We start from the raw sequence: 19,681 nt of genomic DNA, 5'->3' as shown, positions 1-19,681 counted from the left end.
AGCCTCTTCAAATGATCCCACAGATGTTCAATGATATTCAGGTCTGGGGACTGGGATGGCCATTCCAGAACATTGTAATTGTTCCTCTGCATGAATGCCTGAGTAGATTTGGAGCGGTGTTTTGGATAATTGTCTTGCTGAAAGATCCATCCCCTGCGTAACTTCAACTTTGTCACTGATTCTTGAACATTATTGTCAAGAATCTGCTGATACTGAGTGGAATCCATGCGTCCCTCAACTTTAACAAGATTCCCAGTGCCGGCATTGACCACACAGCCCCAAAGCATGATGGAACCTCCACCAAATTTTACTGTGGGTAGCAAGTGTTTTTCTTGGAATGCTGTGTTTTTTTGCCGCCATGCATAACGCCTTTTTATATGACCAAACAACTCAATCTTGGTTTCATCAGTCCACAGGACCTTCTTCCAAAAAGAAATAGGCTTCTTCAAATGTGCTTTTGCATACCTCAGCCAACTCTGTTTGTGCGTACTTGCAGAAACGGCTTCTTTCGCATCACTCTCCCATACAGCTTCTCCTTGTGCAAAGTGCGTTGTATAGTTGACCGATGCACAGTGACCCCATCTGCAGCAAGTTGATGCTGCAGCTCTCTGGAGGTGGTCTGAGGATTGTCCTTGACTGATCTCACCATTCTTCTTCTCTGCCTTTCTGATGTTTTTCTTGGCCTGCCACTTCTGGCATTAACAAGAACTGTCCCTATGTTCTTCCATTTCCTTACTATGTTCCTCACAGTGGAAACTGACAGGTTAAATCTCTGAGACAGCTTTTTGTATCCTTACCCTGAACAGCTATGTAGAATAATCTTTGTTTTCAGATCATTTGACAGTTGTTTTGAGGAGCCCATGATGCCACTCTTCAGAGGAGATTCAAACAGGAGAACAACTTGCAAGTGGCCACTTTAAGTAGCTTTTCTCATGATTGCATACACCTGGCTATGAAGTTCAAAGCTCAATGAGGTTACAAAACCAAAAAAAGTGCTTTAGTAAGTCAGTAAAAAGTAGGCAGGAGTATTTAAAACAAGAAAATGATAAGGGTGCCCATACTTATGCACCGGTCAAATTTTGTTTGAATGCAAATTGCACATTTTCTGTTAGCACAATAAACCTCATTTCAAGGCAGAAACATTACTGTGTCCAACAGTTATTACATATATCAAACTGAAATAGCTGTTGCAAAAACACCAATTTTTATAAAACATTAAGCTTAAGATTAATAGGGGTGCCCAAACTTTTTCATATGACTGTATGTACAAGAATATAACTACTATAATAATGCCCCCTATGTACAAGAATATAACTACTATAATACTGCTCCTATGTACAAGAATATAACTACTATAATACTGCCCCCTATGTACAAGAATATATCTACTATAATACTGGCCCCTATGCACAGGAATATAACTACTATAATACTGCCCCTATGTACAAGAATATAACTACTATAATACTGCCCCCTATGTACAAGAATATAACTACTATAATACTGCCCCCTATGTACAAGAATATAACTACTATAATAATGCCCCCTATGTACAAGAATATAACTACTATAATACTGCTCCTATGTACAAGAATATAACTACTATAATACTGCCCCCTATGTACAAGAATATATCTACTATAATACTGGCCCCTATGTACAGGAATATAACTACTATAATACTGCTCCTATGTACAAGAATATAACTACTATAATACTGCCCCCTATGTACACGAATATAACTACTATAATACTGGCCCTATGTACACGAATATAACTACTATAATACTGGCCCTATGTACAAGAATATAACTACTATAATACTGCCCCCTATGTACAAGAATATAACTACTATAATACTGCCCCCTATGTACAAGAATATAGCTACTATAATACTGCTCCCTATGTACAAGAATATAACTACTATAATACTGCTCCTATGTACAAGAATATAACTACTATAATACTGCTCCTATGTACAAGAATATAACTACTATAATACTGCTCCTATGTACAAGAATATAACTACTATAATACTGCCCCCTATGTACAAGAATATTACTACTATAATACTGTCCCCTGTGTACAAGAATATAACTACTATAATACTGCTCCTATGTACAAGAATATAACTACTATAATACTGCCTCTATGTATAAGATTATAACTACTATAATACTGCTCCTATGTACAAGAATATAACTACTATAATACTGCTCCTATGTACAAGAATATAACTACTATAATACTGGCCCTATGTACAAGAATATAACTACTATAATACTGCTCCTATGTACAAGAATATAACTATTATAATACTGCCCCCTATGTACAAGAATATAACTACTATAATAATGCCCCCTATGTACAAGAATATAACTACTATAATACTGCTCCTATGTACAAGAATATAACTACTATAATACTGCCCCCTATGTACAAGAATATATCTACTATAATACTGGCCCCTATGTACAGGAATATAACTACTATAATACTGCTCCTATGTGCAAGAATATAACTACTATAATACTGCCCCCTATGTACACGAATATAACTACTATAATGCTGGCTCTATGTACAAGAATATAACTACTATAATACTGCTCCTATGTACAAGAATATAACTACTATAATACTGCCCCTATGTACAAGAATATAACTACTATAATACTGACCCCTATGTACAAGAATATAACTACTATAATACTGCCCCTATGTACAAGAATATAACTACTATAATACTGCCCCCTATGTACAAGAATATAACTACTATAATACTGCCCCCTATGTACAAGAATATAACTACTATAATACTGCCCCCTATGTACAAGAATATAACTACTATAATACTGCTCCTATGTACCAGAATATAACTACTATAATACTGCCCCCTATGTACAAGAATATATCTACTATAATACTGGCCCCTATGTACAGGAATATAACTACTATAATACTGCCCCTTTGTACAAGAATATAACTACTATAATACTGCCCCTATGTACAAGAATATAACTACTATAATACTGCCCCCTATGTACAAAAATATAACTACTATAATGCTGCTCCTATGTACAAGAATATAACTACTATAATACTGCCCCTATGTACAAGAATATATCTACTATAATACTGGCCCCTATGTACAGGAATATAACTACTATAATACTGCTCCTATGTATGAGAATATAACTACTATAATACTGCCCCTATGTACAAAAATATAACTACTATAATGCTGCTCCTATGTACAAGAATATATCTACTATAATACTGGCCCCTATGTACAGGAATATAACTACTATAATACTGGCCCCTATGTACAGGAATATAACTACTATAATACTGCTCCTATGTACAAGAATATAACTACTATAATACTGCCCCCTATGTACAAAAATATAACTACTATAATGCTGCTCCTATGTACAAGAATATAACTACTATAAGGCTATGTGCCCACGATGCAGAAATGCAGCAGAAAATTTCTGCAGCATTTCTGGATCTCCCTGGCAGAAAAAAAAACATGCAGATTGTACATGCGTTTTTCCTGCCAGGGACATGCGGATTTGAAGCGTTATTCACGTGCGTTTCCGCATGAGGGTTGACAAGCGCTTTCCAGGCGATTAGCATCACTTGCAAAGTGCTTGACAACTAGGTCACACTATATAAATCCATGCAAACAGCATGGATTTATATAGTGTGACCGAAAGAATGTTTAAAGAAAAAACAAAAAAACTATACTTACCTTCCGATGGCCCGGGGTGTGTAGCTGCGCTCGTTCCTGGCTGCCGGGATATCGCGGGACACTGCACTGAAAGGCCTGCGGTCACATGACTGTGACGTCACCGCAGGTCCTTCAGTCCTGCCCGCAAGCACAGGGAAGGAGACCGGGGGCCGTTGGAAGGTGAATATAATCTTTATTTTTTATTTTATTCTTTTTTTACAGGTACAATGGTACCCAGGTCTGGATGAGAGTCTCCTCTCCTCCAGACTTGGGTACCATCCGCACATTGAAACGCATATAATCCGTGAGTACAAATGTACTGACACGGATTATATGCGTCTCAATGCAAGTCAATGGCAGCGATTACGCCACGCTTCCGCAAAATTAATGGACTTGCTGCGGATTTTTGAGCGCAGCCTAAACGCTGCGGAAAAAAATGCAGCATGGGCATTGACAGTGCGGCTTGTCATTGGGGACCATGGGGGGCGGATTACCAAGCATTTTTGAAGCGTTTACGCTGCGGAAATTCCGCAGCATAAACTCTTGAAAAACACATCGTGGGCACACAGCCTAATACTGCCTCTATGTGCAAGAATATAACTACTATAATACTGCCCCCTATGTACAAGAATATAACTAGTATAATACTGTCCGCTGTGTACAAGAATATAACTACTATAATACTGCTCCTATGTACAAGAATATAACTACTATAATACTGCCCCTATGTACAAGAATATATCTACTATAATACTGGCCCCTATGTACAGGAATATAACTACTATAATACTGCTCCTATGTACGAGATTATAACTACTATAATACTGCTCCTATGTACAAGAATATAACTACTATAATACTGCTCCTATGTACAAGAATATAACTACTATAATACTGCCCCCTATGTACAAGAATATAACTACTATAATACTGCTCCTATGTACAAGAATATAACTACTATAATACTGCCCCCTATATACAAGAATATCACTACTATAATACTGCCCCCTATGTACAAGAATATAACTACTATAATACTGCTCCCTATGTACAAGAATATAACTACTATTATACTGCCTCTATGTACAAGAATATATCTACTATAATACTGCCCCCTATGTACAAGAATATAACTACTATAATACTGCTCCTATGTATAAGAATATAACTACTATAATACTGCCCCCTATGTACAAGAATATAACTACTATAATACTGCTCCTATGTACAAGAATATAACTACTATAATACTGCCCCCTATATACAAGAATATCACTACTATAATACTGCCCCCTATGTACAAGAATATAACTACTATAATACTGCTCCCTATGTACAAGAATATAACTACTATAATGCTGCCTCTATGTACAAGAATATATCTACTATAATACTGCCCCCTATGTACAAGAATATAACTACTATAATACTGCTCCTATGTATAAGAATATAACTACTATAATACTGCCCCCTATGTACAAGAATATAACTACTATAATGCTGCCCCTATATACAAGAATATAACTACTATAATACTGCCCCCTATGTACAAGAATATAACTACTATAATACTGCCCCCTATGTACAAGAATATAACTACTATAATACTGCCCCTATGTACAAGAATATAACTACTATAATACTGCTCCCTATGTACAGGAATATAGCTACTATAATACTGCTCCCTATGTACAAGAATATAACTACTATAATACTGCTCCCTATGTACAAGAATATAACTACTATTATACTGCCCCTATGTACAAGAATATAACTACTATAATACTGCCCCGTATGTACAAGAATATAACTACTATAATACTGCCCCTATATACAAGAATATAACTACTATAATACTACTCCTATGTACAAGAATATAACTACTGTAATACTGCCCCCTATGTACAAGAATATAGCTACTATAATACTGCCCCTATGTACAAGAATATAACTACTATAATACTGCTCCCATGTACAAGAATATAACTACTATAATACTGCTCCTATGTACAAGAATATAACTACTATAATACTGCTCCCATGTACAAGAATATATCTACTATAATACTGCTCCTATGTACAAGAATATAACTACTATAATGCTGCCTCTATGTACAAGAATATATCTACTATAATACTGCCCCCTATGTACAAGAATATAACTACTATAATACTGCTCCTATGTATAAGAATATAACTACTATAATACTGCCCCCTATGTACAAGAATATAACTACTATAATGCTGCCCCCTATATACACGAATATAACTACTATAATACTGCCCCCTATGTACAAGAATATAACTACTATAATACTGCCCCCTATGTACAAGAATATAACTACTATAATACTGCCCCCTATGTACAAGAATATAACTACTATAATACTGCTCCTATGTACAAGAATATAACTACTATAATACTGCCCCTATGTACAAGAATATAACTACTATAATACTGACCCCTATGTACAAGAATATAACTACTATAATACTGCCCCTATGTACAAGAATATAACTACTATAATACTGCCCCCTATGTACAAGAATATAACTACTATAATACTGCCCCTATGTACAAGAATATAACTACTATAATACTGCCCCCTATGTACAAGAATATAACTACTATAATACTGCTCCTATGTACCAGAATATAACTACTATAATACTGCCCCCTATGTACAAGAATATATCTACTATAATACTGGCCCCTATGTACAGGAATATAACTACTATAATACCGCCCCTTTGTACAAGAATATAACTACTATAATACTGCCCCTATGTACAAGAATATAACTACTATAACACTGCCCCCTATGTACAAAAATATAACTACTATAATGCTGCTCCTATGTACAAGAATATAACTACTATAATACTGCCCCTATGTACAAGAATATATCTACTATAATACTGGCCCCTATGTACAGGAATATAACTACTATAATACTGCTCCTATGTATGAGAATATAACTACTATAATACTGCCCCTATGTACAAAAATATAACTACTATAATGCTGCTCCTATGTACAAGAATATATCTACTATAATACTGGCCCCTATGTACAGGAATATAACTACTATAATACTGGCCCCTATGTACAGGAATATAACTACTATAATACTGCTCCTATGTACAAGAATATAACTACTATAATACTGCCCCCTATGTACAAAAATATAACTACTATAATGCTGCTCCTATGTACAAGAATATAACTACTATAAGGCTATGTGCCCACGATGCAGAAATGCAGCAGAAAATTTCTGCAGCATTTCTGGATCTCCCTGGCAGAAAAAAAAACATGCAGATTGTACATGCGTTTTTCCTGCCAGGGACATGCGGATTTGAAGCGTTATTCACGTGCGTTTCCGCATGAGGGTTGACAAGCGCTTTCCAGGCGATTAGCATCACTTGCAAAGTGCTTGACAACTAGGTCACACTATATAAATCCATGCAAACGGCATGGATTTATATAGTGTGACCGAAAGAATGTTTAAAGAAAAAACAAAAAAACTATACTTACCTTCCGATGGCCCGGGGTGTGTAGCTGCGCTCGTTCCTGGCTGCCGGGATATCGCGGGACACTGCACTGAAAGGCCTGCGGTCACATGACTGTGACGTCACCGCAGGTCCTTCAGTCCTGCCCGCAAGCACAGGGAAGGAGACCGGGGGCCGTTGGAAGGTGAATATAATCTTTATTTTTTATTTTATTCTTTTTTTACAGGTACAATGGTACCCAGGTCTGGATGAGAGTCTCCTCTCCTCCAGACTTGGGTACCATCCGCACATTGAAACGCATATAATCCGTGAGTACAAATGTACTGACACGGATTATATGCGTCTCAATGCAAGTCAATGGCAGCGATTACGCCACGCTTCCGCAAAATTAATGGACTTGCTGCGGATTTTTGAGCGCAGCCTAAACGCTGCGGAAAAAAATGCAGCATGGGCATTGACAGTGCGGCTTGTCATTGGGGACCATGGGGGGCGGATTACCAAGCATTTTTGAAGCGTTTACGCTGCGGAAATTCCGCAGCATAAACTCTTGAAAAACACATCGTGGGCACACAGCCTAATACTGCCTCTATGTGCAAGAATATAACTACTATAATACTGCCCCCTATGTACAAGAATATAACTAGTATAATACTGTCCGCTGTGTACAAGAATATAACTACTATAATACTGCTCCTATGTACAAGAATATAACTACTATAATACTGCCCCTATGTACAAGAATATATCTACTATAATACTGGCCCCTATGTACAGGAATATAACTACTATAATACTGCTCCTATGTACGAGATTATAACTACTATAATACTGCTCCTATGTACAAGAATATAACTACTATAATACTGCTCCTATGTACAAGAATATAACTACTATAATACTGCCCCCTATGTACAAGAATATAACTACTATAATACTGCTCCTATGTACAAGAATATAACTACTATAATACTGCCCCCTATATACAAGAATATCACTACTATAATACTGCCCCCTATGTACAAGAATATAACTACTATAATACTGCTCCCTATGTACAAGAATATAACTACTATTATACTGCCTCTATGTACAAGAATATATCTACTATAATACTGCCCCCTATGTACAAGAATATAACTACTATAATACTGCTCCTATGTATAAGAATATAACTACTATAATACTGCCCCCTATGTACAAGAATATAACTACTATAATACTGCTCCTATGTACAAGAATATAACTACTATAATACTGCCCCCTATATACAAGAATATCACTACTATAATACTGCCCCCTATGTACAAGAATATAACTACTATAATACTGCTCCCTATGTACAAGAATATAACTACTATAATGCTGCCTCTATGTACAAGAATATATCTACTATAATACTGCCCCCTATGTACAAGAATATAACTACTATAATACTGCTCCTATGTATAAGAATATAACTACTATAATACTGCCCCCTATGTACAAGAATATAACTACTATAATGCTGCCCCTATATACAAGAATATAACTACTATAATACTGCCCCCTATGTACAAGAATATAACTACTATAATACTGCCCCCTATGTACAAGAATATAACTACTATAATACTGCCCCTATGTACAAGAATATAACTACTATAATACTGCTCCCTATGTACAGGAATATAGCTACTATAATACTGCTCCCTATGTACAAGAATATAACTACTATAATACTGCTCCCTATGTACAAGAATATAACTACTATTATACTGCCCCTATGTACAAGAATATAACTACTATAATACTGCCCCGTATGTACAAGAATATAACTACTATAATACTGCCCCTATATACAAGAATATAACTACTATAATACTACTCCTATGTACAAGAATATAACTACTGTAATACTGCCCCCTATGTACAAGAATATAGCTACTATAATACTGCCCCTATGTACAAGAATATAACTACTATAATACTGCTCCCATGTACAAGAATATAACTACTATAATACTGCCCCTATGTACAAGAATATAACTACAATAATACTGCCGCTATGTACAAGAATATAACTACTATAATACTGCTCCTATGTACAAGAATATAACTACTATAATGCTGCCTCTATGTACAAGAATATATCTACTATAATACTGCCCCCTATGTACAAGAATATAACTACTATAATACTGCTCCTATGTATAAGAATATAACTACTATAATACTGCCCCCTATGTACAAGAATATAACTACTATAATGCTGCCCCCTATATACACGAATATAACTACTATAATACTGCCCCCTATGTACAAGAATATAACTACTATAATACTGCCCCCTATGTACAAGAATATAACTACTATAATACTGCCCCTATGTACAAGAATATAACTACTATAATACTGCTCCCTATGTACAGGAATATAACTACTATAATACTGCTCCCTATGTACAAGAATATAACTACTATAATACTGCCTCTATGTACAAGAATATAACTACTATAATACTGCCCCCTATATACAAGAATATAACTACTATAATACTGCCCCCTATATACAAGAATATAACTACTATAATACTGCCCCCTATGTACAAGAATATAACTACTATAATACTACTCCTATGTACAAGAATATAACTACTATAATACTGCCCCTATGTACAAGAATATTACTACTATAATACTGCCCCTATGTACAAGAATATAACTACTATAATACTGCTCCCATGTACAGGAATATAACTACTATAATACTGCCGCTATGTACAAGAATATAACTACTATAATACTGCCGCTATGTACAAGAATATAACTACTATAATACTGCTCCTATGTACAAGAATATAACTACTATAATACTGCCTCTATGTACTAGAATATATCTACTATAATACTGCCCCCTATATACAAGAATATAACTACTATAATACTACTCCTATGTATAAGAATATAACTACTATAATACTGCCCCCTATGTACAAGAATATAACTACTATAATACTGCCCTTATATACAAGAATATAACTACTATAATACTGCCCCCTATGTGCAAGAATATATCTACTATAATACTGCCCTTATATACAAGAATATAACTACTATAATACTGCCCCTATGTACAAGAATATAACTACTATAATACTGCCCCATGTACAAGAATATAACTACTATAATACTGCCCTTATATACATGAATATAACTACTATAATACTGCCCTCTATGTACACGAATATAACTACTATAATACTGCTCCTATGTAGAAGAATATAACTACTATAATACTGCTCCTATGTAGAAGAATATAACTACTATAATACTGCCCCTATGTACAAGAATATAACTACTATAATACGGCTCCTATGTACAAGAATATAACTACTATAATACTGCCCCTATGTACAAGAATATAACTACTATAATACTGCCCCTATGTACAAGAATATAACTACTATAATACTGCCCCCTATGTACAAGAATATAACTACTATTATACTGCTCCTATGTACAAGAATATAACTACTATAATACTGCTCCTATGTACAAGAATATAACTACTATAATACTGCCCCTATGTGCAAGAATATAACTACTATAATACTGCCCCCTATGTACAAGAATATAACTACTATAATACTGCTCCTATGTACAAGAATATAACTACTATAATACTGCTCCTATGTACAAGAATATAACTCCTATAATACTGCCCTATGTCCAAGAATATAACTACTAAAATACTGCCCCTATGTACAAGAATATAACTACTATAATACTGCTCCTATGTACAAGAATATAACTACTATAATACTGCTCCTATGTACAAGAATATAACTACTATAATACTGCTCCTATGTACAAGAATATAACTACTATAATACTGCCCCTATGTATAAGAATATAACTACTATAATACTGCTCCTATGTACGAGAATATAACTACTATAATACTGCTCCTATGTACAAGAATATAACTACTATAATACTGCCCCCTATGTACATGAATATAACTACTATAATACTGCTCCTATGTACAAGAATATAACTACTATAATACTGCCCTTATGTACAAGAATATAACTACTATAATACTGCTCCTATGTACAAGAATATAACTACTATAATACTGCTCCTATGTACAAGAATATAACTACTATAATACTGCTCCCTATGTACAAGAATATAACTACTATAATGCTGCTCCTATGTACAAGAATATAACTACTATAATACTGCTCCTATGTACAAGAATATAACTACTATAATACTGCCCCTATGTACAAGAATATAACTACTATAATACTGCCCCTATGTACAAGAATATAGCTACTATAATACTGCCCTCTATGTACAAGAATATAACTACTATAATACTGCCCCTTGTAAATCAATATCATTTCTGCCAGTATACATAGAATGCTATGTTTTTAAGATTATTTACTATTTCAAAACTATCATGTATAAAACCGTAAACATTCATTATGAGGCGTGCTGCTCTCTTGCTCACACTTCATATCAGCCAGCTAGTAAATGACTTTGCTCTCTTCTTTTTCTCCAGATTGACATTCTTTTTTAGCAAAAACAGGAATTGATTTGTTTATGAACATGTGCACTTTATAGCGATTTGCAATCAATTTTCTGTGTGAGGCTCCATTGTTTATAGAAGGCTGGTGGCAGGGGCACCTCCTTTTTCGGGGAGGGATACAACTGTCAATCACCCGTCGGGCTCAGCAGTTTAAAGGTCTGGAATTCCAGCTGTGCACCATTCACCACCAAACCCAGAGACTTGGCCTGGAAAAGCCTTATTTCCCTAACTCACCGTGTAAACAATTAACCAAAAACCTGAAATAATAAATAGATGGAATTGGTTTGAAAGAGGAAAGCGGGTACAGTTTCCAGCCTAATTGATGGGTGAAGATTTGGGACCCAGACGCAGCTATGCAAATTGGTCTTTGTGGGAAAAAAACACCGTATTGAAACGGCACAGTATGGTGCGAGTCGGGATTATTTGAGGTTTAAATCAGGAGAGGTTTAAAGGCCTCAATTTCATAGCTGGATCCTCACTCCTACTGCGAAATAGCAGAACACGTGCTCACATATGCCTGTCTTCATTACGAACTGGTCTAGTAATTCAGTTTACACCAAATAATTAATTAGAAAACTCCTTCATGTTCTGTAGCTCCAGTGAGAAATTTCCCTTTATTTTTTTTTTTTATTATTTTTTGTTGTATTATTTAGATTGGCATATTCTACTTGTATTTTGCTTATTACATTTTTAGCTACATAATTTTTACAATTTTTTTTTTGTATTAGATTGAAGTATTTTATTATTATGTTAAATTTATAACATTTTAGTCGTATTTTTTATTACTTTTTTTACTAGTTTTTTATATTTATATTTAAATATTTTATTGTTATATTGCATTTATAACATCTTATTTATTTTTTTAATAATATTTATAACATTTAATCATTTTATTATTTTTTACTATTTTTGATATTATTTAGATTGAAACATTTTATTATGTTACATTTATAACAGTTTTAGTCGTATTATTTTATTATTTTTTACCATTTGTGTTTTATTATTTAGATTGGAATATTTTACTATTCCTTTAAATTTATAATATTTTATTAATTTTTTATTATTTTTTTTACTTTTTTATTGGAATATTTTTTATAGTAGGTTACATTTAGAAAACGTTTAATTGTGTATATATATATATATATATATATATATATATATATATATATATTATTATTTTTATTTTTATTATTATTTTACATCGGATTTTATTATTGAAAATGCATTTTATATTTAAAAAATTAATAATGTTACATGTCCTCTAATTTTTCCCAGTGTATAAGGTCTAAGTGTTTTTATGTCATATTGTGTATTATGTCTGTTTTTTAGGTTGGTACATTTTATTTATTTTATATTTACAATATTTAATTTTTTTTTTTTTTTTCGTTTTAAATTGTATTGTTCTTTATTCTTTAAAAAAGGTTCTATGTATTCCTGTCTTCCCCAATGTTTTATTTCCATAGTGTCTCATGTTATATGATGTATTACGTTTCATGTTTAAAGTGATAAAAATGTTGCATGTCTTGTTATCAGATCCTTTGTTTTTTCTTGTGTTTGTTAATGAGCTGGCGCACACACTACTTTTTTGAGGAATGTGGATAATAAGTAAAATAAAAAAAAATAAAAAAATAATAATATATATTTTTTTTAAATTAACATTTCTATTGTTACTTAGTCATCACAATAAAGGTGCACATATTTGGAAAACGCTAATCCCTATGTGAATCTGGTCTTAGACTGGTTAGGGTTAACTCTTCGCTAAACGCGCCTGTGTTATGGCTGCGGAGTCGGCCCGAGTTCCGGAATGGATTCTACAATGCTGTTAGTTTGGATCATTGGATCCGCAGCCATAGTGCCAACATCTCATGCACTTTTTCTGTGCCAATTTGTGTTGCTGGTAAAAAGAACACAATAAACTCTGAGTTTCCTTCGTTTTTTCGCTTGGTCGCACACATTTGACATGCGGTTTTATTTCTAGACAGAAATCTATGGAAAACGGCATTTTGAAATAAAAACTTGCCCAAAATGCTTAAAGAAGTTGGTCACAACTTTTTATTATGCCCCCAATATATCCCCCCAGGGGCCCATAAGGGCTTTTGTAAATACCTTGTGTTGCAGTTTCTACCTGTGAGCCGCGCTATCGGTGGCCGCTCACAGGTATCATGTGACCCGCCACTGATGTCACGTCAAGTGAGGCGTGACATCAGTGGCGCGGTCCCCGCGGTGGATGCTGGGCTGTGGGTGGGGTTACCCCGCGCGTCACACCCAGCATCCACTGCACACTTTCCCAATGAATGAGAAGAGGGAGAGTGCGCGGTGGATACCGGGTGTGACGTGTGGGGTAACCCCGCCCACAGCCCAGCGTCCACTGCGGGGACCGCGCCACTGATGTCACGCCTCACTGTGGAACGCAGAAGAGAGAGACCCCCGACTGCATCCGGAACCATGGCGTGACATCAGCGGATGTCAGAGCCTGGGGTCATGTGATGCCTGTGAGCAGCCAGCTATAGCGCCACTCACAGGCAAGAACAGCAGCGGAAGGTATTTACAAAACTTACAATGGGTGAAAAAAACGCTGAAAAAAGTGACATGCTCTATTTTGCAAAAAATCATGCAAAACACAAAATCCTGCTAAAAAAAAACCATGATGTGTGCATGAGATTTCTGGAATCTCATAGACTTTGCTGGTACTGTGAAAATTTGCATTAACAAATGCATCAAAAAAAGCTGAAAAAACCATGATGTGTGAACATAGCTTTATACGTCACAAATACATATCTTAAAAGCCACAGCAAACTTGCTATCGGTATATATAGAATTTCCCATGGGCTGTCAGCTAAAATCTGGCTCCAAAAGAAGTGCAAAAAAAATGCTGTACAAAATGCAGCCTTGTACCTAAAAATAGGTGTGAATTTTATGTTGTCAAGAGATGCGTCTTACGGCCACGTTCACACGTTCAGTATTTTACATCAGTATTTGCTAAAACCAGTAGTGGGTGAAAAATGCAGAAGTGGTGACATATTTCTGATATACTTTTCCTCTGATTGTTCCTCTCCTGATTTCTTTCTTTCTTTCAAATACTGATGTAAAATACTGATCAAATACTGAAGGTGTGAACTTGGTCTAAGGATGGAGCTACAAGGTGACTTCTGTGTCACACGACAGCAATTCTTAGAAAAGTCAAGCATAAAAAAAGTGTGTGACTTGTAGACTATTTTAGCGCTCTGATTTTGCTGTAAATAATACCGCAACATTGCAAAAAAGTCATACGTGAGTCACATCTCACGTGTGACTTGCATTGAAGTCTATAGCAAATATGTGACCAGCCACAGCAAAAACAACACATTTGGAAACATTTGCGACACCATAGGAAATCAATATATCCAATGTTGCAATGTGTTGCTCGATTTTGTTGTCGAGCGACATATGTCGTCATGTAGCCCCGGCCTAAAATGTCCAGAAAAATCCACATCCAATAAGTGGTATGACCGAGCAGTTCCGTGCACCTTCCCACCTACTTGTCATCCATCTATCACCACGCTTCTTTGGCTCCTGTAAAGCCAGAGCTGTCAATCAAGGAAGAAGGGGCGGAGATAGATTAAATTAAAAACAAGTAGTCAGGACGGTGCATTGAACCTTTTGGCTACGTCAAGGATGCATTAAGCACTTGTGCTTGGTTTTAACAGTCATTTTATGCTGACATTCCCTTTTAAATGTGGATTTTGGAGCAGAATCAGCTATAAAATTCCTGTAAACATACCCTGACATTTGGGATTTAAAGCACAATTGCTGAGGATTTTACCCTCAGTAATTCCATGGCATAAAAAACTTAGAAACTTCTGTCATTATAAATCAAGTCGATATTATAAATAAGTCAGCATTAAGTTTAATTTAATATAGTTTGACACAAAGTGGGTTTTTTTGTGGCCAGATATTACTTTTTAAGTAAATGTATTAAAAAATTTAAAAAGTTTGCTGCAATGGGTATATGCTCAAAAGTGTTGTGACTTATTGCCCTTTTGAGCTGTAGGTAGGCCTGAGTGAAAGGGAAGAAAAACCCAAGGGAATGTTTGTACGGGAACCTTTCGCTGTGTAATTTCTGCAGCGGAAAATCCTCAGCTGCAATTCTGCTCCGGATTTCATTGCAGAAGTGGTTCGGTTAAGCAATGTTCATGGCATAAACTGACATGCTTGTACAGAAATCTGGTCAATTTATGCTGCGGATTTGCTGTGTGGGATTTTGCATCTGTAATACACAGTGGATTTCCCACCTGCAAGTTCTCAAGTAAAAATCTGCTGCGTTGGAACATACCCCAGTTCTTTAAAATTCCTTAGGGGTACCTTCCGCAGGACATATACAAAGCATATATTTTCCGGATTTCAGTAGCAGAGTGTATTAGATTTTAGGAATTATCATCCACACGGCGCGGAGAAAATCTGCAGCGTAAATTGACCCCAAACCCTGCAGATGTGAAATACGCAGCATGTCAATACATAGTACATGTTTTACCTTTTGCAATGCAAAGAGTGAAACCTATCACAAAGCCACTTAATGAAATTGGCTTCACATTTTCCTCTGCGGGTGCATACATTCTGTGTGTTCAAACCCTTAAAAACGTAATAAATGGAGAATTAAAAAATAAAAATAAATAAAAAAAAATTGGTTAATTGACAGCTACAGATCATGTGACACAAATTATCCAAAAAAGTAAAAAAAACAAACAAACAGTAGAAGGTTCCTTTTACTTTTTATTTTCATAATAATAAATAATAATAATCTTTTTATTTCTATAGCGCCAACATATTCCACAGCGCTTTACAATTCAGACAATTTACAGACATTATGGGCACTGTCCCCATTGGGGCTCACAATCTATATCACCTATCAGTATGTCTTTGGAATGTGGGAGGAAACCGGAGAACCCGGCGGAAACCCATGAAAACACGGGGAGAACATCTTGCAGAAGTTGTCCTTGGTGGGATTTGAACCTAGGACCCCATAGATTTTTACACTAATACAATAATTTAAAGGGGTATTCCCATCTCTAATATCCTATCCCAATATGTAGTAGGTGTAATAATAATAATATTATACCTCCAGTTAGAAATGTAGTATAGTTCTTCTTATAAGCTATGTCGCTTACCCCATGTGCAGGGCATTGCAGTGGCTTAAGTATCCATAGTTATGACCACTTATATAGACAGTTTTAAGCTACTGCAATGCCCTGCACATGGGGTAAGCAACATAGCGAATCAGAAGAACTATACTACATTTCTAATTGGAGGTATTTGCTAATATTATTATTATTACACCTACTACATACTGGGATAGAATTTTGGAGATGGGAAAACTTCTTTAACCCTTTGAAAATCAGACTAAACCAATCTTTTTTTTTTATATAAATGATGCACATAAATTACTGACTATAAAGAAATAATAATGATAAATGCAAAATTAAAAAAAAAAAAAAAAAAGCCAGCAGACCAATCTTTATTTTATATAAATGATGCACATTAATTTCAGAATATAAAGAAATCATAATGATAAATGCAAAATTAAAAAAAAAAGCCAGGCAGGTGAGCAGAGTGTGCGCCTCTTCCCTGTGCAGAGTTTTGATCCCTGTGTGTGTTTGTGTGTGTTCACAGGTCCTCCCTTGCATTGTTCATCTGCTTCATCAACCCCTATTGAACAAACCCCCTCCCCTCCCCCTACCCCAGGAGCCAATGGTTGCCAGAGGAGGCTGATAGGCCAGCCAGCCCAGCACTCAGAGTCTGGAGATTTTGCACACAATTCACTCTTAGTTAAAAGTGGTTCTGCAAACCTGGGAGTCTCAGCTAATGGTGAGTGCTGCTCGTGTATTTTTTCTCTCTCTGCCTCTGTAAGGGATGCATTAGATGCAGTAAATGTGCACAGCTCCTGTGTGTGTATTGTGTGCAGCCATGTCCATGTATGATACAGAGCCAGGCAGGGATTCCCTTGTGCTGTGTGCCTTCAGGCAGACCATGTTACTCTTCCTGAATATTTCTGCTGCTGCAGAATTGCTACATTTCTGATGTTCTTGTTGGTTTATAGCCCTGTGGGGTTTTTTTTTCTTCTTTTTTTGCACTTTTTGGATACAATTTTGCTTTCCAGTAAACATTTTCTGGTGTGTATACAATGATGGAGCAGACTCTGCTACACTTCTCCTCCTCATTGCTGTGTTTGTTTTATTTATTAAACATTGGTACTTTGGATACATTGTATCCAGTCTAGATAGGATTAACCCTTAAAGGCTCCTTTTGGTGGAATAAACCATTTTATGTGCCAGATTTTGTTCCTTTTTATTGCATAATTCGTGACACCCCTGGTTGTTGTCTTTATCCTGTTTGTGCCTGTGATTATAGTATGCATCCCTTTTGGTACCTTGTAAACGACAAGACCTTTTTTCTGGTGCTTGTATTATGCTTTGCATAAAATAATAGGTATGTACTTATTTCTGGGTTTGCGAATTTATGTTGTGTTTATAGATTACTGTATCTGTGTGGGGAAAATATATCGTTAACCCTTAGATGCAAAAATTATCGTGAGAATCAGACTTCAGTATTGGATGGGATGGATAAATTGCAAGACAGGTTATACCTAAATGTAGCAGTGCTGCATTTGATAATGAACGCTAAGGTTAGTGATGCAATGCATTTTCCTGCAGTCCTATGTAAAACTTTAGACACTGCATACAGACCCCTCCTGCACCTGATACACAGAGATGTAGTAAAGCTGAATGTAACATGTAAAGTACAGGCAGAGGGAGACATTCCCTTCCTTTATGTAAGCAGCAGTATAGGCAGACCAAGTGTGTTTTTATTGTCCTGTATAGTTTACACAAGAGTGTATTATTTGGTCTTTTACATAGGACTGCAGGTATACTCTGAATTTGAGTAGTAAAATCAGCTCTGCTACATGTGAGTACGCTACTCAAATATTAACCTTTTGTAGCAGGATTACATTGCTTCACATTCTTGTATCAGACAACAGCACATGTGCTCACTTTGTTTATATAGTGCATGTCGGGTTAACCCTTGGGATATAAACTGGTGTTTGGCATTAGTTGTGAACGTTAGGATGAAGCTTCACTAACTTCTGGATTGTGGGCATTTTCTATATGGGACGGCAGGAAAATTATTTTGCAATTAAGATCAGTTGCATTAAATCTAATGGATAAATGAATAATGGGTCCCGCCATGGATGCTGACTCTAGCCCATGGACTCAAGGACCTGCATTTGCTCAAATTCTACATTGTCTTCTTGCGCACTGTCAACATCAAGTGAAATTGCTATAACCTTATAAATCAAACACAAGGCCTCATTCCCACGTCCGTGTTTAAATACGTATGTGAAAAAATGGTAACGGTGCCACCATGTTGTGTGTCATCCGTGTGTTTGATTTTTGCCATCAGTGTGTGATCATTGTTTTTCATAAATGGATAAAAAATAAATTACAAAGCTACTCTTATACTATGCAATGTTAAACACTGACAGCACATGGGTGCCATCCGTGTGCTGTATATTTCTTTTATGGACCCATAGACTTGTATTGGAACTTTACAACTGAGCTGCCGGTAAAAAATGGACATGTCTACATGTATTTTGCGGGGACACATGGTCTGTGAAACACACGGACATGTGAACAGCAGCATGGATTCTAAAGTCACGTGTTGTATGAATGAAAAAATGGATGCAACATGCGTGTGTGAATGAAGCCAAAGATGTGGCTTAAGTGTTTCTAGTAAAGGTGATATTCTGATTCCCTGGGGTTGGTTTGGTACCCATGGCGGTATCTATTTAAGTAATAAATGACATTGTCCCTTAACAATTATCTAAATACTCTA

The 19,681-nt window shown here is 35.7% G+C and overlaps 1 protein-coding gene across 11 annotated transcripts in view; it reads left to right on the top strand.

The window, feature by feature from the left end:
• TENM4 (teneurin transmembrane protein 4) overlaps nt 1-19,681 on the top strand; it is a 1,569,569-nt gene that overhangs the window by 1,299,085 nt on the left and 250,803 nt on the right. For 9 of the 11 annotated variants that reach the window (XM_073661699.1, XM_073661700.1, XM_073661696.1 and 6 more), the window contains one exon: nt 17,462-17,656. The exons of the other annotated variants lie outside the window; for them this stretch is intronic. In XM_073661699.1, the coding sequence (XP_073517800.1) occupies nt 17,462-17,656 (195 nt within the window). The remainder of the gene's footprint in view (nt 1-17,461; nt 17,657-19,681) is intronic. 11 annotated transcript variants of the gene reach the window in all.

This window comes from Phyllobates terribilis, unplaced genomic scaffold (assembly GCF_046119375.1).
Source record: "Phyllobates terribilis strain yellow unplaced genomic scaffold, ASM4611937v1 Scaffold_2__4_contigs__length_985480577, whole genome shotgun sequence".
Taxonomy (NCBI): Eukaryota; Metazoa; Chordata; class Amphibia; order Anura; family Dendrobatidae; genus Phyllobates; species Phyllobates terribilis.
Note: the sequence above shows the minus strand (reverse complement) of the source record. Positions and strands in the feature narration are given on the sequence as shown.